General features: G+C 36.2%; 5 protein-coding genes across 9 annotated transcripts; 3 read left to right on the forward strand and 2 right to left on the reverse strand.

Moving 5' to 3' along the window:
* Nucleotides 1-58: 58 nt before the first annotated feature.
* LOC105142684 (ATP-binding protein) lies at nucleotides 59-2,836 on the reverse strand. Its single transcript, XM_011050435.1, has 5 exons — nucleotides 1,711-2,836; nucleotides 1,416-1,492; nucleotides 1,065-1,176; nucleotides 845-961; nucleotides 59-672 (listed from the first exon to the last, which is right to left on the reverse strand). The coding sequence occupies exons 1-5, from the start codon at nucleotides 2,710-2,712 to the stop codon at nucleotides 316-318; spliced, it is 1,665 nt and encodes a 554-aa protein (XP_011048737.1). The 5' UTR covers nucleotides 2,713-2,836; the 3' UTR covers nucleotides 59-315.
* A 2,953-nt stretch (nucleotides 2,837-5,789) lies between these two features.
* On the forward strand, nucleotides 5,790-11,266 carry LOC105142683 (uncharacterized). Of its 3 annotated transcripts, none has more exons than XM_011050433.1 (10): nucleotides 5,790-5,980; nucleotides 6,434-6,703; nucleotides 6,846-6,982; nucleotides 7,219-7,263; nucleotides 7,346-7,399; nucleotides 7,988-8,092; nucleotides 8,200-8,403; nucleotides 8,587-8,672; nucleotides 9,489-10,498; nucleotides 10,639-11,266. In XM_011050433.1, the coding sequence occupies exons 2-10, from the start codon at nucleotides 6,523-6,525 to the stop codon at nucleotides 10,878-10,880; spliced, it is 2,064 nt and encodes a 687-aa protein (XP_011048735.1). In that variant the 5' UTR covers nucleotides 5,790-5,980; nucleotides 6,434-6,522; the 3' UTR covers nucleotides 10,881-11,266. The 3 variants fall into 3 exon arrangements, with proteins under 3 accessions (XP_011048735.1, XP_011048733.1, XP_011048736.1); XM_011050431.1 differs by having other exon boundaries at nucleotides 6,458-6,703; XM_011050434.1 differs by having other exon boundaries at nucleotides 6,549-6,703.
* Nucleotides 11,267-11,685: 419 nt separating this feature from the next.
* On the forward strand, nucleotides 11,686-12,982 carry LOC105142692 (uncharacterized). Its single transcript, XM_011050451.1, has one exon. The coding sequence runs from the start codon at nucleotides 12,043-12,045 to the stop codon at nucleotides 12,787-12,789; it is 747 nt and encodes a 248-aa protein (XP_011048753.1). The 5' UTR covers nucleotides 11,686-12,042; the 3' UTR covers nucleotides 12,790-12,982.
* Nucleotides 12,983-13,178: 196 nt separating this feature from the next.
* LOC105142693 (SKP1-like protein 21) lies at nucleotides 13,179-17,546 on the reverse strand. Of its 3 annotated transcripts, XM_011050453.1 has the most exons (11): nucleotides 17,244-17,349; nucleotides 16,523-16,623; nucleotides 16,374-16,419; nucleotides 15,734-15,955; nucleotides 15,272-15,463; nucleotides 15,083-15,193; nucleotides 14,809-14,887; nucleotides 14,473-14,576; nucleotides 14,159-14,307; nucleotides 13,815-13,942; nucleotides 13,179-13,588 (listed from the first exon to the last, which is right to left on the reverse strand). In XM_011050453.1, exons 3-11 carry the CDS (start codon nucleotides 16,407-16,409, stop codon nucleotides 13,572-13,574), a joined length of 1,038 nt encoding a protein of 345 aa, XP_011048755.1. In that variant the 5' UTR covers nucleotides 16,410-16,419; nucleotides 16,523-16,623; nucleotides 17,244-17,349; the 3' UTR covers nucleotides 13,179-13,571. The 3 variants fall into 3 exon arrangements, with proteins under 3 accessions (XP_011048755.1, XP_011048754.1, XP_011048756.1); XM_011050452.1 differs by having other exon boundaries at nucleotides 16,374-16,623; nucleotides 17,244-17,546; XM_011050454.1 differs by lacking the exon at nucleotides 16,523-16,623.
* Nucleotides 17,547-18,357: 811 nt separating this feature from the next.
* LOC105142694 (short-chain dehydrogenase TIC 32, chloroplastic-like) lies at nucleotides 18,358-22,079 on the forward strand. The gene is made up of 8 exons (XM_011050455.1): nucleotides 18,358-18,698; nucleotides 19,502-19,733; nucleotides 19,872-19,951; nucleotides 20,051-20,204; nucleotides 20,955-21,033; nucleotides 21,308-21,410; nucleotides 21,518-21,564; nucleotides 21,716-22,079. Exons 1-8 carry the CDS (start codon nucleotides 18,593-18,595, stop codon nucleotides 21,872-21,874), a joined length of 960 nt encoding a protein of 319 aa, XP_011048757.1. The 5' UTR covers nucleotides 18,358-18,592; the 3' UTR covers nucleotides 21,875-22,079.
* The last annotated feature ends 98 nt before the right edge of the window (nucleotides 22,080-22,177 follow it).

Raw genomic sequence — 22,177 nt, forward strand, 5'->3', positions numbered from 1 at the left:
TTTTGAATTTTAATCTACTACTGTGTTGCGTTTTTAATGTTGGAAGTGACACTTGAAATGAGATAAAAATTTGAAGAACAGGTTTATTTACTTGAGTGGTACAGGATGGATTGTGTTTCTGTTTAAAAAATGAAGGGACATGACAATTAGGAATGACAAGTAATAGAGCGGCCTTGAAGTAAAGAGGAAAAAATGAAAATTCTTTGAAAACAAGAAAGCATTAGGAGGAGGAGAGTGGAGGGATGTAAGAGAACACAATTTCCTAGGGTCACCAGGCAGCTGGTATAACACTTATCAGGCTCACGAGAATGTCTGTCAGACATTGTGGTGAAGCAAGGCTTGCATTTCTGGCAGCATTCGTCGTCTCACATTCTGAACTCTATTATTTGCAGTGCTAGCTGTGGCCGCTTTGATGGCCCGCCATGGCCAACATATATGCCTGACCTTATTGCATCTCCTCTCTTTGCTCTCTGCTTCTTCTACTTGTCTTGTTAGCTCCTCAATTCGCTGACGAAGTCCTGCGGCCCTGCTATCAGCTAGCTGCAGAGACCTCTCTGCTGCTGCCTGGGCAGCCATTGCAGCAACTGCTAATTCATCTTTCAGCTTTAACTTGCCATTTGATATCTCTAAATTAGCCTTTGTTTTCTCCAGTTCTTGTTTCAAGATAACAACCTGATAACACTAACAATTTTAGCATTTGCCTTGAAAACAAAATGGAATTCAGCACTGGAAAACACTAACAACCTGATAACACTAACATTGGTCTCCTCAATCCCATCCCCCACTTTTAAAAAAAAAAAAAAATTCTCTTAAAACCAGGCAATGTGGAAGTGATTTTGTTTACCAATTTGTCGCGTTCTTCAATTGCTTTTTTTGCAGCTTCCACTTCCAGCTCGCAAGCTTCTCTCCATCTCACAACTTCTGCCTCAGTTTCTTTTATTTCTGTCAGAAGTTCCTCAACCTTTGCCGCGGAAGTACAAAAAAAAAAAAAAAACATTAGAATTGAAGTCAGCAAGGAAAGGAGCTTGCTTTATGAATGCAATCTCAATCAAAGCAATGATTACATTTTGAGCTTGCACCCTCTCTCTATCTTCCAACTCTTTTATGTACAGTATGTTCTCTGCAATTTCTTTATCTTGTTTTTGCACAAGGCTTTGTAATCGCTCAGCATCTGACCTGACATGTAAAAACCAATTAGTAATCACAAGCAAGCAAAACCAAGCGTCTGTTTTTTCACAGGAAGCATTCGGTGGTCTAAGAAATAAGCAGTCCTTTGGCTTCTCTTGTCTCCACCCAAGTTTCACACCATTTACATCTTCCTCTCCTTTTCTTACTCTATTCTGAATAAAACTTAACGTGCAGTCACATTTATATGCAAAGAAATACGCGGGCATAGCAGTTAGAAACTAAAATACCTAGATTCTTCGAGAGATCTCCTTAGTTGACTGTTTTCGAGCCGTAAATTCTTCATTATTCTCTCCATAGTTGAGGCCTGAAAACGACATGTGCAGTGTCAGACTGTGTAAGGGTGTTTCCTTCTACGTATGTTAATGGACACACCACAGGATATCTAGCATTCCCCCTACCAGAAAACTGGATACAATTTTTTGCTAAAAGCTGTCATATTTTCCATTACAAATGAGATGGATCCATGTGAACATACAAAACTAATCTAAAATCTATCTTTGCAAATAATGTAATCAGACATACCAGACTAACAACCTCCTCTTCACATTCACTGCTATCTGATTTAGTACTTGCAGCAGCAGAAGAATTAGTGTTATTGCTACCAGCTCCTGAACTTTCCATGGATTGTTCATTACTCCCACTTCCCATCATGAAACCAAATCCTACTCTCTGCAGCCCGCGTTCTGCAAACTGCAACAAAGCCACCCTCTTCTGCTCGTTGTTCCCTTTCAGCTTATTCAAACTCCTCTCCACAGCCTCCTTCTCCACCAAAGCTACCCTTAACAAGCTATTGATGTCTCGATTCTCCTCTGTCAAACTCACGACACTACTCTCCAATTCCCGTATTTCCTTCTTCTTCATCTCGTTGAACTCATTTACTTTTGATTCCGCCTCACTTGCCAGCCTTGTTATTGCCTTGAATTCCTCCCAAACCGACCTCAATTCATCATCTAGATCCAATTCTTCCCTGTTCTCTTCAGTATCAGATCTCTCAATTAAATTTTCATCATGTACACACTCTGTTACTTTCACCAAAGATTCCTTCACATGCCTTACTAAATCCATATTGATCTTCAACAAGAACCCATTCTTGTCCCTAGCCTCTTTTATCTCAAGCTCCAACTTATCATTCCTCTCTCTAAGAAATTCCGTTTCTTTTTCAAGTTTTTCCATTGTCAGATATGCCTCATCAATCCTTTTAACGAACCCATCTTCTTTTTCCTTGAAAGAGGCCTCGAGTTCTCTAACTTGGTCACGAAGAGAGTCTCTCTGGTGGGAGACTTCTTGGATAGCTGATTTAAGCTGGGAGTTGTTATCGAGCGCATCATCTCTTTGTTGCTGGAGGAGGAGTAGGTTTTCCTCCATCAAGGAGGATTTTCCTTGAATGGTATCGAAAGAGGGTTGGAGAGATTGAAGCTGAGAGAGGAGATCATGGTGGTCAGGGATGATAAAGTTGGCATTGGTTGGGGAATCAGCAAGGTCATTGATGCAGGGCTGAGGAGGGTTTTGTGAGGTGGTTTCCATGTTCCATTGATTGGATATATCTGTGTGTTGATGAGGAAGAAGAAAAGAAAGTTTGGTCAGAGGAAACTTGAAACCTAACAGTCAAAGGAAGGCAAGAAGGTCAGGTGGTGGCAGTAGTCGTAGCATGACATTTTGAGTATGGTGGGTTTTGGCGGGCAAGATGAAGCTACCACGTACCAACACCATCCTTGCTTCGGCTGGTTGGGCTGAGCCTTTAAAATCTTAATGGTCACCGGAGATGAGATGAGACTACTAAACCCAGTTCATCATTTCGGTTTTGGATTCTGAATCAATTAAAAACTAAAGTTGAAATTTTTTTTTTGAATCATGATTCAAGATTTATTTTTATAAATAACTTAGGATTATAATGAATTAATGTGACTTTTAAGCTAGAGTTATGTTTAATAAAAATAACTCAAAACAACATTTTTGAGAAAAGAAAATAACAATATAAGTTAAACTTTTAAAATATTTATAATTTCTTTTCGGGTAAAAAATCCCAAAATAACTTAATTCAATTTATATATATATATATAATGCTATTGACTTGTTTGTTTAGGTTACTAATGGTATATATTGAAAGGATACAGCATAATAAAATTACACAATCTAAGTTTATTTAGTTCAGACACTATAGTTTCTCTAAATTTAGTTAAAACTAAACAATAAAAAAAAAACATCAGTTTTTATAAGCAGCTTTCCAAAGATATCCATTTTATTAGTGTAAAATTATTGAATCTATTTTTAGAGGTCTAGTCCTTCTAAACTCATATTGTAGAATTAAATCTTAGAAAAAAATACCGTAATTTTTTGTTTTTTTATGCACTAATTCCATTTTAAATGCTTGTTAGGAGTCTAATAGCTCGATATTTGTCAAGCTTGACAACTTATAGATGACATTATTTTTTTATTGTATCAATTACATTATGAATTATAGCAATGGAGTAATGATTTTTTTTCATTTGAAAAGAATTTTGATTATCTAAGAGCAATTTTATTTAAAAAAAAAAAAAACACTGATTGGTCATTAAGTATTGCCAATGTTACTTTTATCTTTTCAATTTTCTCAAAATAATATAATTATTTATTTTCCTCCACACTAAAAAAAAAGAAAATTGAATTGCTAGGGGAAAAGGTGTTCTTGCCCTTATATTTTTACAAGATTATGAAATATCATTTCTATTATTATATTATATTAGGGAAAAAAAAGATTTAGTGATGATTTTATCTTTTCATGTTTGGTTTTTCCGTGCATGAAATGTGTCCATGATCTTAAAAATATTGTTCTACCATGTTGTTAAAGATGTTGTCTCATCTTATTATTTTTTTTTTTATTAACGTGGGGTGTCCGGGCCAGCTTGCGCGCACCATGACTAATCCCCACGGCCTACTGAACACCCTGCAAACCCAGCAGACAGGTAAGACAGCGCTGGGCTGACATGCATGATAACGTGGGGTCTCATCTTATTTTTCATGACATGACATGTTGTAGTAATTGATGAAGTGGTGGTTGTTTCCTTTTTTGTCCTTCCTGCTTTTCACTCTCTCCCAGCAAAGGTGCACACCTATCTTCCTTTTTTTTTTGTTTCTTAAGTTTTTTATTGTTTATTTTGAGTCCTTGAAAAGTTTTTGATGTTTTTAATTTTATTTTTAAATCATAATTTATCATTGATTATTGTTTTCAATTTGGTATTTATTTATCTGATTTTTATTTTTTTTTTATTTTTTTTAAGTTTTGTTATTTTTAATTTTATCATTCAATCAAAGTTGTTATTTTATTTTTTAAAAAAATTTAGTCCTCATTATTATTTTTTTCCTTTTGTTAAAGTTTTTTTCTTTTCAATTTATCACTACAATGTTAATTTTTTTGATGCACTTTAATTTTTTATTTTTTTATTTTGATTCTTAGATTTTTTATGCCCTTATTCTCTTAATTATATTTTTTTGCTGTATATATATTTTTTTCTAGTTTCATCATTTGATGTTTAATTTGTTGGGGATCAAGCTGTACTGTTTTTATTTTTATTTTTTATCCTTATAATCCAGTGTACAATTATAGATTCATTTTTTTTTTAAAAAAGGTTTAGTTTTTTATTTAATTTTTGAATGCTTTATTTTTATTTTATGTTGATGAGCTTTATTTTATAAAAAAATAATTATTTTGAAATAATATTTCTAACATGTTCGACCTTGTATAATTTTTTTTATTCGCTTAGTTTCATGTGTGCTTATATTTATATTATCTTTTATTTATTTTCATAAACAAATTTGGTTGGTATAGATGGATAAATGTCTTATTTTATGATATTAAATATCTTGATTTACGTCAATTCATCACTTTTCCGGTCTTTTTTAGTTGTTGTTGTTAATAATTATTCTTGTTTATTTATATTGGTGATTATCAATTTATTTTTTTAATTATTATTTTTTATAACTAAAATAATGTTATTTTAATTTTTTTAAAAGAAAAATAAATCTTGAAACACTAATAATCTGTGTAATCCATGGTGGGCTTAGACCGGGTTTTTACAGCTTTGCCAAAATCCAATGTTAAACCCCATCATCATGAAGGCCCAATGTTTGACATAATTGAAGGGTCCATTGGGCTCCTCCATCACGTGGACGATCTCATTCAATTCTCATTTTCTATAGACCCCACGCGAGTTCGAAAGTTTCCCATGTCACGGTCATGTCGTTCGTTAATGGGTAAACTTCATTGTCGTCCTTATAGTTTATCAATACTCTATTTCTACTATCAAAGTTTCAGGAATCGCCGCAACCCCCATATTAACTAATTTCAATACCTTAAACTTTGACTTGACACGAGTGTGGCTAGAATATTTATAAACCTATATCATGTACCTTAAAACATACGATCGAGACTTGTAGAAACTATAAGGATGAAACTGAAAGAAGTTAGATTATAGGATCATAGGTGAAATAGTTATAAACATATAGGACCTAAAATATACATTATCAATTCTATATGAATTCTTTAATGAATTTAAAGGTGTTTTGCTGGAGTGCTTACTTGGAAAGAAAAGGGTTCCATTTTTTCCTCCTATACACACACACACACACACACACACACACACGTATAAGAGTTGGGTTTTCTCACTTACAATTCTCTCCCTGGAAACTCTCTCACTTTTTTTTCCTCTTTGCTTTTTTCGTGTTATTGGTCGATCATCATCTCCATCAACTTTCCCTGTTCTCTATCCCGGCGAATCCAAATTTATCTGATCTCAATCCGTCTCTCTCTTACTGGGTACGTCACCATCAACAACCCATCTCAGATCACGTAAAGCATGCTGTTTTTTTAAGGGAAAAGGGCCTTTTTTTTGTGTTTAATTTCTGTTATACCGTTTAGCTGTTAAAAACCTGAATTCTGAATGGTGGGTTCTCGTCAAAATGCAGATATAAGGCATCCTGTTTTGAATTTTCCATGCTGTCCTTTTGTTTTTATCATTTTTATGGTGATCTGGTACTGAATAAATGTTGATCTTGCTTGTTTTGGAGCAATCCTTTCTGTATTTCTGTTCCAGAGTTGAATAGTCTCTGGCAGTTTGAAAAAGTTTGATCTTTATGTGTTTCTGTGGAAAGTTTGTTGTTAATGTTATTGATATGGAAATATGATTATTGTGTTTCCTTCTTTTTTTTTTCCTTCTGATTTTGAGATCACTTTCCTTTTCAGTTTGGTAAATTGAGAATTTCGAATCAGTTCCTTTTTTTTTATTTGGTGCAGTGGCTTCCAGTGGACTGTTAGGTGGTTTGGTTTAGCCTTTTTAGTTTAGCTGTGTGCACATATAAATGCCAGTTGTGACACCCGTGAACAGTATTACTGATGTGATGAGACCAGAGGAGGCGAGTGATTCTTCTCTGGATACATTCATCAGGGATGCCATTGGGAGACAGCCTCTTCTTTCTTTTTCGAGGCCAAATGATAAACCTGTTCAGTGGATCCAATTACTCAATGCTCTCGATCAGCCAGGTACTAAATTATGTCTAAATGAATTGTAAGTGAAAAAGAATGCCTCTTCATTCAGTTGCTGGGTTTTTGGGTTGAGGTTGGCATATGACCTTATGTGACATTGAAGCCATGCAATTGATTTCCTTGGCTTTCTTTTTTGCAGATTACCCAGGTTGGCCGTTGCTCACTCCTTTGAAGGTACAGATGCAAAAATGCAGCAAGTGTTCCCGAGAATTTTGTTCTTCCATTAACTATAGAAGACACTTGCGTGTTCACCATAGGTTGAAGAGACTTGATAAGGTTTAATTCATTTCTCTGGCAGAAATGCTCGTTCTTTTGTTTGTGCAGGGCTGCTTTAACTTTTTTTTTTACATTGTGGAACTTGAGAATCTGGTGTTCCTTGTAGTTATGTGTCTGCTTGATGTTCAGTACTGACTATGTTGATTTTTCACATTGAATAGTTTCTTTTATAACTATTCTCTTGTTAATTTAAATCCTATAAATTCCTCTGAAATATGGTGCACTTCACCTTGTAGGATTCTGCCAAAAACAGGGACATGTTAGGAGCATTTTGGGATAAGGTGAAGTATCTCTCTCCTCCTTAGGAAGTTTTGGCTGAACCCATCTCTTTTAACAGAATTTTAAATGTTCTAATTTCTTCAGCTTTCTGAGGATGAGGCAAAGGAAATATTATCATTCAAGGATGTGACTTTGGAGGTATTCTAGTGGTTCCTCATCTCTGTTTAAGTGGATATGTTTTACAGTTTTATAAATAATTAAACATGAGTTGTCTATGAAGATTCTTTATCTGTGCTTTCAATAATAGGTTTAGCTTGTGTATCTGATGTTGGCAGCATGCTATATTCTGTTTGAAACATGCACTGTACATTTGTCTGTTTGATATGCTTGGTGTGATTGATACCACACAGAGGGTGGCTAGTTCCCAATTTTAGTTATTTGATGTTGCAAAATGCTCAGATGTCATTCAAAAATGTTTCTGTGAAAATTTCTTATGCTGCCAAAAACAAATTTAAAAACCTTTCTCCCCTTTTACTTTGTCGAGATTAGTTTCTTCAATTTTGTTGGATGTTTTAATGTAGATAGCAGAAATGATAGTGAATTTGGATTCCAGTTGAATTATTGATATTAGCATCTGACTGTCTTTATTTGTCTCATATTTTTATATGTTGACCAATAAGCATCTGGAGTAGGAATCTTTACCTTTTCCTTTACAATAAAATGTTCATTGTCATTCTATAATCATTTTGTAAGCATTTTCTCCACTTTTCCTTAATTACTTACTAGGAAGTTCCAGGGTCTTTGATTATAAAGTCATTGACGACAGTTATTCGGAAACCAGTGATTTCGTCGCTTACTCAATCTTGTTGGAGAGCTGGTTCTGCTCTTTTGGTAAGGGGGCATCCTTTCCTTGTCATTGTTTTTCCTCTGGATTTTATTTGGTTTTCATCTGCCATGTTACATATCCTAAAAATGTAATGTATCCTTATTCTTGATAGGATCTTGTCCAAGGGAGGCCCTCCAGGTTTCCTTTGTCTTCTGGACAGCTATTCAGTATTCTTGATGATGCAAGTGAGAAAACGTTATTGTGTGGAACAGCTGTATTAATACAAAAATATATTTTTGATGGTGGGGCTGGGAAGATTGGGCTTGAAACAAAGAATATAGTTGCTTGCACAAGCTTTGTGGTGGAACAGAAATTGGTATCTTTCTTTCCTTTCCTTTCCTTTCATTTGTTTGGGCTCACTTACTTCCAAAGTTCCAATTATCATTAAGCATACCAGTGCCGTGGTGTTGCATTCACCAAAGCTGTTCCTTAAACACTGTTGCACTGAATAATGTGCTGGTCTGTTTTGTTCTTGCCATTTGTGATTCTCTGTATTCAGATTAAAGCATGGCTTGCAGACAAGGATGCAGAAGCTTTGAGGTGCCAAAAGTTGCTTGTGGAGGAGGAGGAAGCCGCCCACAGAAGGTGCACCTTATGTCCACACTGCTACATTGAATGTGTGATGCTTCTTTGCGTCTTACTTCTGTTGCAAGTTTAGTTTGCTCTTGAACTTGTCTAACTTTCATTGTCATTAAAATCCATCATATCCAAGTTGGAGCCATTGATGATATCAGGAAGTAGAAAGTTAAGAAGGCAAGAATTAAAATAATCAGAGAAAAGCTCATGAGGAGATGTATCTTTCATGCTTTCTTGTTAGATCTTTTTTATCATTTGAATCAATGAATCTTTCCTAATGATCATTCTATAGTTTTGATTATTTGAGAGTTTGCAGACCTATTCTCAATTAAACTGGCATTTATGGTTGGAGCTACTTGTAGTTTATTCTTCATGGAAATTACATGGACTCTACGCATTGGCATAACATTGGAAACATGATTAATTATTACAAGTAAAAGAATATTGAACTGCACCAGTGTAAAAAATACAGCACATAAAGTAGAATCAGATATGATAAGAGCTCATGTTTCATAATTATTTTTCTTTGCTGGGATCCGCTGCTCTATTGAGCTCTCAAACCTATATTCTGAAAACTGGACTTTTCATTGAACTGTTAAGGGACAAGTTTAAGATTCAGATATTCAACCATCATAGCTCAGACATTACCTCGCCTAATTTCTTCATCGTTACTTCTTGACAACTTCGGAAGGGCCACCTCAATATATTAGAATTATAAATTTCCCATGTTGCCAAAAACTTGACTTTTTCTGTGTGTTGTTCTGTGGGGGTTCAAAAACTTGACTCATGAATTGCATGGACGTATTTTAATTCCTAAATTTGTAGGCTGGCTGAACTCTTGGAAAGGAAGAGGCAGAAAAAACTGAGGCACAAAGAACAGAAAGCAAAGGAGGAAAGGCAAGACAAGAAGGTCGATTTTAAGGAGTGTCTTGATGACACTCGGGAGGCTGTGCCTCAAGCTGAACAATCTTGCCCCATGGCTATATCTGATTCTGATATGCTTGGTTCAGAGACCCTGCCAGATGATGTTCCCTCATCACTTGAACCCTTGCTACTACCAAGAACAGATGAAGACGTTGATTTGGAAAATCAGATAGTGCATGGTGGCGAACGGTCAAAGTTACTAGGAAATAGTCATAGGCATATGGTTGTTACTCGATGGCATGCTCCTTCAAGATCACAACGGAATAGTCTGCCAAATGTTTTCCCTGCAAGTCAAAACTCTCAAGCTCCAAAACATGGTGCCATGGAGAAGCATGGAATTCAAAGGGATTTTAAGCCTGGGCCCATGGTCAATGGCAATAGAAAGTGGAGCCAAAAACCTAAACCAGAATATAATGGGGAGAGTCTTAAAGCTAGAGTAAAAAAGGAAGTAATAACTGAACCCGAGCATGAGAAGAAGGGGGAGGTTCTGATTGGCTCTATATCTGTCACTCTTGGAAATTGTAGCCATGATGAAAGTAACAACTTGGATGGAGCCCAGGACGATTGCCTTATAGAGCATGAAATTTCAAAGAAGAAAAATGTGCAGGAGAAGCACAACAGACCTGATTCTGTTCAATGTGGCATGAATCGGCCAACAGTAAAGCTTTGGAGGCCTGTTAGTCGAAATGGAACAGAAGGTCTAATACTAGTTGATAGTGGCAATAGAAAATGCCAACCTGATGGCATTGATGGTAAGGCTGAGGATCAGATCTTGTTCAATAACAGCTCTCTAAGATCATGTGCCATGGATCATAGCTTTGGTGGGACGGAGAATGGTTCTCCACTGGGGGATCTTCACCGAGGAGGCTTGCAGTTCTCAAGCCTTGAAGCAAAGGCTTTTCTTGCGGAGAGTAAGTTCAACTTTGTTTGCAGTTGCACGTGTTATGGTCCTTTTCCGACCATAACATGCTATGACTCTGCTCTTATATGTTCATAGTTTAAGTTGCTTGGCTCTTCTCACGCTTGTCTGATTGACTATATTATCATGTAGGGTGGAAGCGGGCCATTGCTGCTGAACATGTGCAATTGGCTCTTTCCCCAGACTATCAAGTTGCTGCAAATCATTCATTGGATATTAGAAAGCAAGACGTCAATGGCAGTGCAGAAAATCAGTTGGTTGATGTGGAGGCACAAGAGTCATCAACTGCTGGAGCTGGTAAAGCCAAGTGTAAAACAAAGCCTGATAAGGGTGTCAAGTTAAAGTATATACCTAAACAAAGATCCATCTCTTAAGACAAGATTGACAAGATAAAGGGGTTTTTTATTTTATTTTACAGAGGTGCACAGTTTAATCATCGCTGTATTCTTAGCAGAGGTTGCAGTTTAACTGATGGTTCTGTCAGAAATTTGAAGACAGGTTTTGCCGGAAAGTCCTTTTTTGCGCTTCCGCCGTTTTTTTCCCCTTCTTCATAGGATGTTCGACTTAGCTGTTTTTGGAGAAATAGTCCAAATTTTTGTGTAATAAATATGGTTTTCTTGGCATTGCAAAGTTCGGGGTTCTTATTTCATCGATTCAGCAGAAAATGGAACCTGAATGTAGACTAGCGAACATAGCTTTTATTCATTTTTGGCCATCGGTCATTAGCTGGTATGTAGGCTTGTTCAGGTGATTTTTGATACATCCCTTCACTTTTGGTTAATCTCACGTTAATCCTTCTGGTTTGGTTAAAAACAAGTTCGTTTCAATTAGAAAATTTTATAAAATACATCACGTTGCACAATCTGATTTAAGAATTGAACATTTGATTAGGTAGAGAGTGCTTGCTCACGAGGTCATCACTCAATGAATCTCTCTTCTTTTTTTCTTTCATCAAAGATGAACTTTGTGGGTGTTAAGGACCTCGTACCCCCAGGGATCTCGTATCATTCTCTATTAAAATCAAATGTGTCATGGCTTCAAACCCTTTATTTTGATTTTAGTAGTAAAGCCATGAAAGAAATTACTTTCGTATTCATTCTTGATGAGTTTCTATATATCATGCACTGCTGAGCTACAGCTCTTGTATTTATTTTTTGGGGTTTTCTCGTTGGCTGCACCAGCGGTATCACCACGACAGAAAAGAAAAACACTGCCAAGCACTGAAACTTCGGTTTTTGCATGGGTAAGAATCAAGATTTGTAACAGTGACAATCCCAAATCTGCCTTAAGAACTGCCACCACGTTGACCAAGGAGACACCACACCCACAATTCCCACACCAACACAAGCCACGATTTCTACTTATCCTCCTTAAGCTCCTCACAAACTGCCACTTGTACACTCTCCTTGCCTCGTACCTATTTACCAGATCGAATATCCTCTCCTCTTAAATTTCACTCCTCTGATTCACCTCTCCATTTCTTTTCCTCTCTCTCGATACTGTACACAATTGCAAATTAGCCAAAACTAGAACAAAATGTCAGGTGGTGTCGGACCAACATGTAATGACATAAGCCTTCCAAACGAAAAAGAACAAGAACAGGAGCTCCAAGAAGAACTTACTTCCTTGAAAAACCCTAAAAACACTACCACTTCAAAGAAAGCTGGTTTCTTGAGCTTTCGTCAGCTAAATGTTCTTGCTGTTATGACTGTCTTTGCTGCGAGTGGGATGGTAAGCCCTGAAGACTTTGCTTTTGTTGTCTTCTCCATCATTTACATGTACTTTTTCTCCAAAGTTGCATTCCCTACCACCAACCCTCCTAGAGACTCTGTAGTTTTCGATCCGAAAAACAAGATTCTTCGCCTATACGTGTTTGTGGGTGCTATTATTGGACTCTTTCTCCCCATAGCATACATCTTTGAAGGCATTTTCGAGGGAGATAAAGAAGGGATCAAGGCATCAGCGCCGCATGTTTTTCTCCTAGCAGCTCAGGTTTTCATGGAAGGAGTGGCATTTTCTGACAGGTTTTCGATCCCAATTCGTGTTTTCGTGCCTGTATTTTATAATTCGAGGAGGATTTTCACACTTGTGGATTGGTTGAGGGATGAGATCTCAAAGGCGGAACAGGATTATGGAGGATCTACTTGGAGGCTCCATATTGGTAGAGCTCTTGCTGTGGCTAACCTGGCCTTTTGGTGCTTCAATCTTTTCGGCTTCTTGTTGCCTGTTTATATCCCTAGAGCCTTCAAGAAGTACTACTCTGGATTCAAGGTCAAGGATTAAATCTGCCATGGTTGTTGTTTCATAAGTCATTAGTATGGAGTAGAAAAATAAAAATATCTTAGTTTCTACAGGTTCATATGCTGTAATTGTTTGCAAGTGCTCCTGTATTTTTTACTTTTGGTGTGCTAAATACTGGTCTAATCCTAGACTGATTACTTTATGGAAAATAAAATCTAAATGACTTTTGATTTAATGATAAAAACGGTGGCGTCCGTCGTGCGGTTTCAGGTATCCGTTAGACTGGTTACTCCCACTCGTGTCACCAGACAACATCTAGGAACGAGCGGAGTCAAGGATTTGTTACATAAGCAACTATGTATCGTCAAATCTTTTTCTTCTATAGGTTGGAGATCTTCATGAAGGCGACAGGAAGCATTCTGTAAATGTTAAAAAAAATTTGAATGGCATTCAATAGAAAGAAAAAAAATTAAATTTGTGGAAGCAATATGTTTCGAAGGTACAAGAGCTAACCGATGAAAACAGCTGAAAGTCACAAACAAAAGCCAACAGCAGAAAAAATATAGACAACTGAGCAAATTGTGCTCAAATTGTCCACTATGAGTTTTTTTCATTTCTAATTTCTAAACTTTTCGAACATACAAGGATCCCCAGGAAGAATTTTGCATTTTTGGTTGGTCAAACAAACAATATGCTCCCGAGCGATACACACCAAATAACAGCCTCAATTCTTCCAGCATCTGACAGCAGCGAACCCCGTGCAGTATCTTCTCCAAAACACTCATGCTGCTGAAGGTTTTTGAAAGGGCAAGAGTATCCTCACATTATCTCCGGTCCAAACCTGTTATACATATCAAATATTGCATTAATTACATTAGAAAATCTATCAATGGATCGAGCCCTATGGAAGTCCGCTATACCATCTAGACCAAAAGATTCATGTATGCTATTCCTGAGGACTTGGAAAAAATTTTCACCTAACAAATCCCAGACAACTTCCACTGACCAGGCTGCCAAATTACACAAGCGAATGCCCAAAAGAAACGAAAAAGAGAAGAAAAAATTACCTGAATATCTACGCAAAGATCCATTGACATTCATAGATACAAGCCTTCTTTCTGGGCCCAAAGACAATATTTCCTGCATCCTTTCTGGCCAATCCGAATTTAATCTACGAGCAAAGTCCTCAACCTCTCTGTATTATAGAAAATTAAAAGAGAAGTTGTGAATCTGAATCAGAGAGCGCTAGAATCCTCTCTCTCTTCCTAAGAAATATATAGTTTAACAAGCTTTTGCAGTCTAAAATATACTGCTGTTTCAACAGTGTCAAAATTCCACATGAAATGCTGCTAGTGACAAGATACAAATTGAACTCATTGACTGAATCAGATAATCAAGCATTATAATTAACCTGTCTAGTTCCTCCATCTTTGCAGGATCTAAATCATCATCAATGCCAGCATCATCAAAGTCTTGAGAATTTGAAGTTCTACTAGGAGAGGTTGCCAAAATATCGCTAACGTCATCATGAGGGCAAGCAGCAGGGAGAGTGTCTGACTCCTAAGAAATCAACCAACAACAGCAAAGTAGCAATGAGAGAAAAACACCCTTCATAGTGCCAACAAGATAATCATGACATGCAAAACTAAATACGACACAATTACTGCAAAGCAATTCCATGAAGCAATGAAATGTACGAGAGAAGATTGAGAAAGAAATTGAAACCTTCTTTTGGTTTTCATTTGAATTGTTTGAGGAGGAATCTTTCGATTGATCTTTTTTTCTCCGGTTTTTCTTTTTATTCTTACTCGTTCTACACCCCTTTGAATCTGCAAATGGCAGTGCATTTGATAAGTTTCCAAAAACAGAATATCCTTAAAAAGATAACTATTTAAGTACTGATTCAATCAAACATTCGTAGAAGCCATATGCTGAACATGAATATCATTAAAAAGTCTGAAGCGACTGAAGAATCCTGTTATTATCAAGTGCTATCGATTTGGTAAGAAGAAGGTGCTAACTATCTTCAACAGGATAATGAAGAAACATCCACACACATACCTCCATCTGCACCATTTATAAATGATAGGAGATCCTCAACTGAGCGGTCATCTGCACGCTCCTCCTCAACCTCAACATCCTAGAACATGTGAAAAATCCATTTGCTATTATTACAAGATCCATTTGTACGTATGATGAATTGAATACTATAATGATTGTAGAGAAATTAAAAACACACAATTAAGAGATGCACCAACAGAAACAAATAAGGGTCAAATGATATAAATAAATAAAATGTTGTCCTTGGGAAAGCTGGAAAAAAAAAAGTAACAACCTTCAATTTTTCTCTCCCTTTTAATTCTTTCCGCTTTCTTGCATATAATCGATTTAGAAGCCGGATTCGCGGATCATCAGTGATGTTTCTAAGAGGCTCCAATTTTTCTTCCTGGAGAAAACCAAATCTACATGAAAAAACACTCACACAGGCTAAAGAAATAAAGCATTGATTTATTATTGGCAACACCTCTGTGAGATCATCGGGCAAATGAAATGTTTCACGTATCTCCTCAGGAGTTTTCCCTTCAATAATTCGAGCAAGCGCACGGCTTGTAAGATCAACCAAAGGTTTCAACTGGAGGCTGTCTGCAGCAGATGTCAACTCACATAATCTTTTTGTATCCATCCGAATGAACTTTTCATCAAAAGTTTTTCGCTCCTAGAAAAAGAATGAGCAAGTAAAAATAACATTACTACTCAACTTGGCTATCCACAAGCTATGCTGTCCATCTCCCCACCCCATCCTCCAACACACACACACACACACACACACACACCACACCAAAAAAAATAAATCTAATATGAGATGATGATGGCATTTCTCTAATCCCTAAAATTCCAGAGTTCTGGGAAGTGATAGCATCTGAGAAAGCAGAAGAATTACAGGATCTCAAAACGTAGAGAAGAAAATGAAAGAAACAAGTCAGACCTTATTAGAGCGACCCGGTACTTGATGAAACCGGCAGTAATCAAATATTAAGCCCAAAATGGCAGGATTCACTCGTTGAGGAAGTGATATAGCATAATTCTTGGACGATCCCATGCCTGTTTGAATAATTTCTCGGCATATCATGGGGCAAAACATGGCTACCTCTTCTTCTACTTGTTGGATAGAACCATCAGCAGTTTGGAGCCAAATGTACGACTTCATCTTCATACAGAAAACCCGAACAAAATTTAAGAAAGAACGCAATAAAAAGGCAAATTGGAGCTACAAATGAACAAATAAAAGAAAGGGGAAAAAAAGAAAAGCTTGATGCCAGTACTGTGTATCCAGAAATTAAAATTCCAGCAGTTCCTTTTTCACCCAATTTTAAACAAACCTCAACTACTGAACAACCTTTGTACAATCATAATTCTCAACCCTAAAAGTTTTCCAATATTCAACCTGCTGCGTAACTATTCATCAAACAAACAAATTGCCAATAAAGATGCATATGTTACCAACAACAAGCTAATTAAAGAAGGAGAAATGTGATCTACATCTATACAAATCAATTTAAAAGGAACACAAAATAAAGCTAATTAAAACAGAAAAAAAACTATTTACACAACTATGTAAGACATACCTGGGGTTTCACTACAGCCATTCCAGCTTCTGACATCTGGTAAAAACTGTAAAAAACTTATTAATACTAATTGAGAGCTTGCACCTATGGTTTTAAAAACGAGAAAGAAGCGAAGGAAATAAAAGTTGTGTCCTCGTCAGAATGTTAACTTCTTCAGATGCACATAGGCTCTGTATCAATGCTTCCCAAAATGACCCTTTGTTGAATCCCAACGACATGAATATCAGCATATTCTTATCAACAAAACTTCCTTGAATCATGAAAAAAAAAAAAAAAACAAGAGAAGCAAGCATCATGTGATGTTATCTTAATTGAACAAATGGCAGTAACCAGTGAAAAGATTTACTATAAATCACTTTTCTCTCCAATTTCTTAATCTCCAGATCTTTATTAAAAAGACAACCAACAATTCACCACAAAAAAAAAAGTTGCCTAAGCTCGTCTAGAACAGGAACTTATAAAATGAAAACTGTACATTCAGTAATAAAGAAAAAAACCCGTCCATTCGTCCATTTTTGTTAAAGAAGGAAGCATACAAGCTTTGCCGCAATAAAAATGTAGAGAGGAAAAGGAGAAGGAGAATGTCCAACACCTAAGCTAGTGATAAATTCAATTTCATATTTTTAACAATTGCATGAAGAATCATTAAAAACAAACAGAGAGCTGCATCTCTTCCTTTGAATAAAACTTCACTATCTGTTAAAAATAACCTCAAGAAAAAACCGAGTTCGAACTGGTGAATACAAATTCAATTTCCCACACTAAAAATCGGATGCAAATAAGAAAAAAAATTCAAAATTCAATCAAAATAAGCTTCAATACAAATGGAAAGCAATAACATTCATCAATGGATTAAATTCAAGAGCTTACCTCGAGTGGGAGAATTCAAGAGATTATGGGAAAATATTTAGAAATTTAGGGTTTTGGGTTGCATTCTTTTTCTTTTTTAAAAAAGATTTTAGCTTAGGGTTTATTTTTGGTATTTAAAGTTTTTTTTTTTAATTTCTGGTGTTTATTTCTCTTTCGCTGTTCTTTCTTTCTCTATTGTTTATGGTGAGCTGCGTGTTGGGTGGTGCACGTGACTTCTATCAAGAAGATGGTCTGCCTCTCACGTGACTCCCTCTTGTTCTCTCAGTTAGTTTAGTTAGGGTTTCAACAATGTAGTTCTAACTTTTAACTGCAGCTGTCTGGTTTCTTACCTTAACTGGGCTTACAATTTATATGACAGCCTTGGTTCCTTCCGCTGGCCGTTGGGTTCACTTCTAACGACCGGTCCATCATCATGTTTTCATTATTACCCCTCCCAGATTTCTTATTTACGTTCTCTTGTTTTGCGCGGTCGATTTGTATTTTCCTCGTGAGCTCTCCAATATCAAAATAATATTTATTTATTTTTACCTAATTTCGCATGCCTTGCCCATAAATGTTAAGATTAGTATTAGAATTAGAAGAATTCATTAGCATGTTGACATTAATGTCTCTGCCAAATTACACTTATTTTCATATTAGTTTAAAATTGTTTTTTTTTTTTTATGATTTAAATTGACATACCATGTGTGTTAAGGCTTGAGTTTTTTTAACGAGAAGCTTTAATGAATTAAAATTAAATATTTTTTTGGATGCAGGGAGAGGTTCTTCTTCTATCTTTCTTTTATAAACAAGCTAGCCTATTGATCATTGATGCGTGCGTGTTCAAATATGTTGATTAATTTCGAGGAAAATTTAATCTTTCGATGGATCATGCAAAATGTAGCTTTCCCTTTGCTTTTCCTGCTGTAGATTACATCGTATGTGCCTTTTTTCTTTTATTCAGTGGGGTTGGAAGGCTAAGACTTTATAATGGATTGGTTTTGAGCTTGATGGGTCTAGGGTACATTATACACATTTGGAAAAACAAATGGGCATCGAGATGGATGCATGCTTGTAACTCGCAACTCCCAGCCAAAAATGGTTATGGTGCCCCAATAACATCCTTATTACCTTGACAGATTAATTAAATTGCCAATTTAAGTAGAAACGACAGCGTACGGAAGTGGCGGTTTTCGTGGTGCCAAATAAAGGATGGTGGCTGGCTTGGCGTTTGGCAGTTGGCAGCAGCGTGGCCATGGACTTTTTATCTCTTTGCTCCACCACAGCATTAGTCATTAGTCAAGAAAGACTGATGCTGTCTTGCCAGTGCACACTTTGCCACTTAGCTGAGTTTAGGCCATCTAACCATCATGTGGTTGTTTAACAGGAAACAATCATCTGGGTTCTCTTCGTCTTCCACGGCTGAGGAAGTCACTCATGGGGTCGATGCCTCTGGCCTCACTGCCATTGTTACAGGTCTTACATGCTCTTTTCTGTTTGAATTATGATTGTATTGTCTTGTACTTATGGATGCTAAAAGAATAAGGGATTTATTGGCTCTTATCTGAATTTATTAGGTTTAGTACGTCCAGAGTCCATTTTGATAGATGAAAGAGACGGTAATTTAATAAACTAACAAATGTCTCCATGTTTGACAGGCCTTTCCATCTTTCTATGGTTATACATAGGATCTCTCAGTGATACATTGCCATCTTAATTATAGCTCTCAAGTTTTACTTCTCATCTATGCTGTCCCGTTTGTGATTAATGATGTTAATTCATGGAGCACTTGGTGCAAATTTGGGGTGATTTTTGAAAATTTCAACAAGATTTATTAGGATGAAATTGCGGTAAAGGTTTGTGCTTCTGTAGATATTCAGGAATCATGATTCTATCTTACAGAATTCAGATTCCATCTTGTGCGCTTTAGTTGTGGTATTTGTATGGTGAGACAATACCCAAAAAGCCTCAGTTAATTTGCTAGTTCGTTTCATTTGCTAGTATATAATGCTAGAACTGATAGCATCTGAGGGATAACTGACAGGGTTTTAGGATCTAGTTCTTCACAATTCTATGAAATGAATACACTTGCACGTCTTTGGAAAGATTACAAAACCTTTATTGCGGAGAATGTAAATCTATCTGCATGCTTTATTATTAATGGGTATATTCTATAGCTTCTTATTGTTGACTACAAGTATTGTACGGATTTTCTTGTGTTCAAGTCATTCAATAATTTGTATTTGCACTATGAACTGACAAGCATCCTCTGATTTTAGGAGCATCTAGTGGTATTGGCACTGAGACCGCACGAGTTCTTGCATTGCGTGGTGTCCATGTTATTATGGGGGTCAGGAATATGGCTGCTGGAAGAGATGTCAAAGAAGCAATAGTTAAGGAAATACCCTCGGCCAAAGTTGATGCCATGGAATTGGACCTAAGTTCTCTGGCATCTGTGAGGAATTTTGCATCGGATTTCAATTCCTCTGGTCATCCATTGAACCTCTTAATGTATGGAAAAGTAAAGAATCCTAATGATTGAACGATATGGCCTGTGTTCATGCATGCATGGCTTTCTTAGTGTAGCCTGAGCCTTCTCAATTTACTGAATTATAGAAAAATGAATGATTTTATCTTCTCTATTGTAAGTAACAATGCAGGAATCATGGCGCCACCATTCATGCTCTCCAAAGACAACATGGAGCTACAGTTTGCAACAAATTACCTGGGTACTAATATTATTATTTTTTATAGAAAAATCTCAATTTAATTATTTCTTATCCAAAAAACGAGTTGACTAAGTCATTTTCTCTTAATACTTTCCACAGGACATTTTCTTTTGGCTAATCTTTTGTTGGATACTATGAAGAAAACAGCACATGAAAGTAACAGAGAAGGAAGAATTATAAATGTTTCCTCAGATTTTCACCGTTACCCATATCCCGAAGGGATTCGTTTTGATAAAATCAATGATCAGTCAGGGTAACACTATAATCACTCAGAATTGCATTAATTTCTAATCTTGAAAGCATACTAGTCAGCAAACATGATTACACTGTCCATAATTTGATATACTTATTTTTAAACATGCCTGCTCCCAGGATATTGGCAGGTGCATTTTAGATCTTTCAATTTTCTGAAGACCAACATACTTTTATATTTATTCTGCTTAAATGATGAAATAAATCTTACGTCTTAAAGTGAAATCTGAACCTGCAGAACAAAGTTGATGTAGTAAAGATAATTCTCTTAGTGCTATGCATGGAGAATATATGCATGTGATACTTCGACCTGTCTTTAGTTTTTTAAACTATTGTGCATGCTTCATATGATTTAGCTGAATGCCTTTCAAATCCCCATGATTTGTGATTGAACATTTTATCAGTAAACATGAATACTTAATAGCTAAGCTTATCATATGTCAGTTTTTAGGCAGTTTTGCGTGTTTGTATGATGTGATTCACAAGACATAATTGTTAAATGTAGTATGACGTTTTTTATTGAAATAACCTTCATAAAACATCTCAGTTTCTTCCAGTATCATGTGTAAGCTCTTAAATCATGAAACTCTATCGGCATTCTCAACATGCATTGAATTTGATGCATGCTATTCAGTACGTTTGATTTGTTACTTGATATAATCTTGCTAATTTGTTACTTGATATAATCTTGCTATTTAATATTGATCTTGAATGGAGGATTTTAATTGTCTCTATGATTGCTCTTGTAAAGGTATAAAAAATTCCAGGCATATGGCCAATCCAAGCTTGCTAATGTGCTGCATGCTAATGAACTCACGAGACGATTCAAGGTATCTGGTCTTCTTTTTGATAACAGGGTCACAGCAAGTACTTGATGGTGAAAAGAGAAGGTCGATACATTCTTTTATGGATGCAGACAAACATTTTTTTTTAGCCACAATAAGATTCGAACCATTCTTTTCTGGGAAAAAAAAAAAAAAAACCCTCTTAACTGCTTGTAGATGATTACCTACACTATATCTGTGCATGGATAGATATGACGTTGCATGGATAGATATGACGTTAAGGGCAATCAGTTATAATGTTGGTTGTTTTGATAATCAGGAGGATGGAGTAAACATTACTGCAAATTCACTGCATCCTGGAGTAATCGCCACCAATCTTTTCCGTCATAATACAAGTCTTGCCGATGACAATCCCATAAGAGGTTTCACATTTTGATTATGTTATCTTTTGGGTCCTACTTCTCTGGACTGAGTCCTAAATTCAAGAGCAAAATAGCTTCTTAACTTTAGTTCTTTTGATTTAATTCAGTCTTCCTTGAGTCGGCTGCCAGGCTTGTTCTAAAAAATGTCCAGCAGGTGAGCTAGCTGCCTTACATCATAAAACTCCTAATAGCACTTAGTTTGTTGACAAAGTTCCCTAAACTAAATACCTTTATTGCATAAAAGCCTACCAATTCTTCGTTTACTTTCACATTTCATTTTTTTTTTTCCTTGAATTTGATTGCAGGGTGCTGCAACAACGTGCTATGTGGCATTGAATCCACAAGTAAAGGGCGTGAGAGGTGAATATTTTTCAGGTTGTAATTTGGCCAAAGCATCCTCAATGGCTAAAGATGCTGGGTTAGCGACGAAACTTTGGGATTTCAGCATGAATTTGGTTGAATAAATGATGCATACAAGTTTCTATATTCTCAAAATAATGTATTATATTTGAGACGGATTCTTATATCTGGAAAAGATGAGGGTATATTTTATTTGCCATATGGTCTTTGATATCAATGTTTTATTATGACCATGCACTTGAGGAATACTACTTTCTCAAGAAGAAGAATTTTAAGGAATGCCATTTGTATTTCATTTTGGAAAAGGAATCAGTCATGACATGCCCTCCCCTCTCCTTCCCTTCAAACTCTTAACTGTGCGAAGCTGAAAATTATCAGACATGATCTCAGCAACTAACCTTATTGAG

Source organism: Populus euphratica, unplaced genomic scaffold, assembly GCF_000495115.2.
Source record: "Populus euphratica unplaced genomic scaffold, PopEup_1.0 scaffold148.1, whole genome shotgun sequence".
Classification (NCBI taxonomy): domain Eukaryota; kingdom Viridiplantae; phylum Streptophyta; class Magnoliopsida; order Malpighiales; family Salicaceae; genus Populus; species Populus euphratica.

Bases quoted from the DNA above. Each gene is read 5' to 3' on its own strand.
- LOC105142684 (XM_011050435.1), bottom strand. From the start codon at position 2,712: ATGGAAACCACCTCACAAAACCCTCCTCAGCCCTGCATCAATGACCTT. The intron at 1,177-1,415 runs GTATTTTAGTTT...TTTACATGTCAG, and splicing joins AGATCTCTCGAAGAATCTAG to GTCAGATGCTGAGCGATTAC. The intron at 673-844 runs GTAAACAAAATC...TAGTGTTATCAG, and splicing joins TTGAAGAACGCGACAAATTG to GTTGTTATCTTGAAACAAGA.
- LOC105142683 (XM_011050433.1), top strand. From the start codon at position 6,523: ATGCCAGTTGTGACACCCGTGAACAGTATTACTGATGTGATGAGACCA. The intron at 6,983-7,218 runs GTTTAATTCATT...TTCACCTTGTAG, and splicing joins GGTTGAAGAGACTTGATAAG to GATTCTGCCAAAAACAGGGA. The intron at 8,093-8,199 runs GTAAGGGGGCAT...TATTCTTGATAG, and splicing joins GAGCTGGTTCTGCTCTTTTG to GATCTTGTCCAAGGGAGGCC.
- LOC105142692 (XM_011050451.1), top strand. From the start codon at position 12,043: ATGTCAGGTGGTGTCGGACCAACATGTAATGACATAAGCCTTCCAAAC.
- LOC105142693 (XM_011050452.1), bottom strand. From the start codon at position 16,409: ATGTCAGAAGCTGGAATGGCTGTAGTGAAACCCCAG. The intron at 15,956-16,373 runs GTATGTCTTACA...TTCTGTATGAAG, and splicing joins TGGCTGTAGTGAAACCCCAG to ATGAAGTCGTACATTTGGCT. The intron at 14,577-14,808 runs GTATGTGTGTGG...TGCCATTTGCAG, and splicing joins TATAAATGGTGCAGATGGAG to ATTCAAAGGGGTGTAGAACG.
- LOC105142694 (XM_011050455.1), top strand. From the start codon at position 18,593: ATGTGGTTGTTTAACAGGAAACAATCATCTGGGTTCTCTTCGTCTTCC. The intron at 19,952-20,050 runs GTACTAATATTA...TACTTTCCACAG, and splicing joins GTTTGCAACAAATTACCTGG to GACATTTTCTTTTGGCTAAT. The intron at 20,205-20,954 runs GTAACACTATAA...GCTCTTGTAAAG, and splicing joins AAAATCAATGATCAGTCAGG to GTATAAAAAATTCCAGGCAT.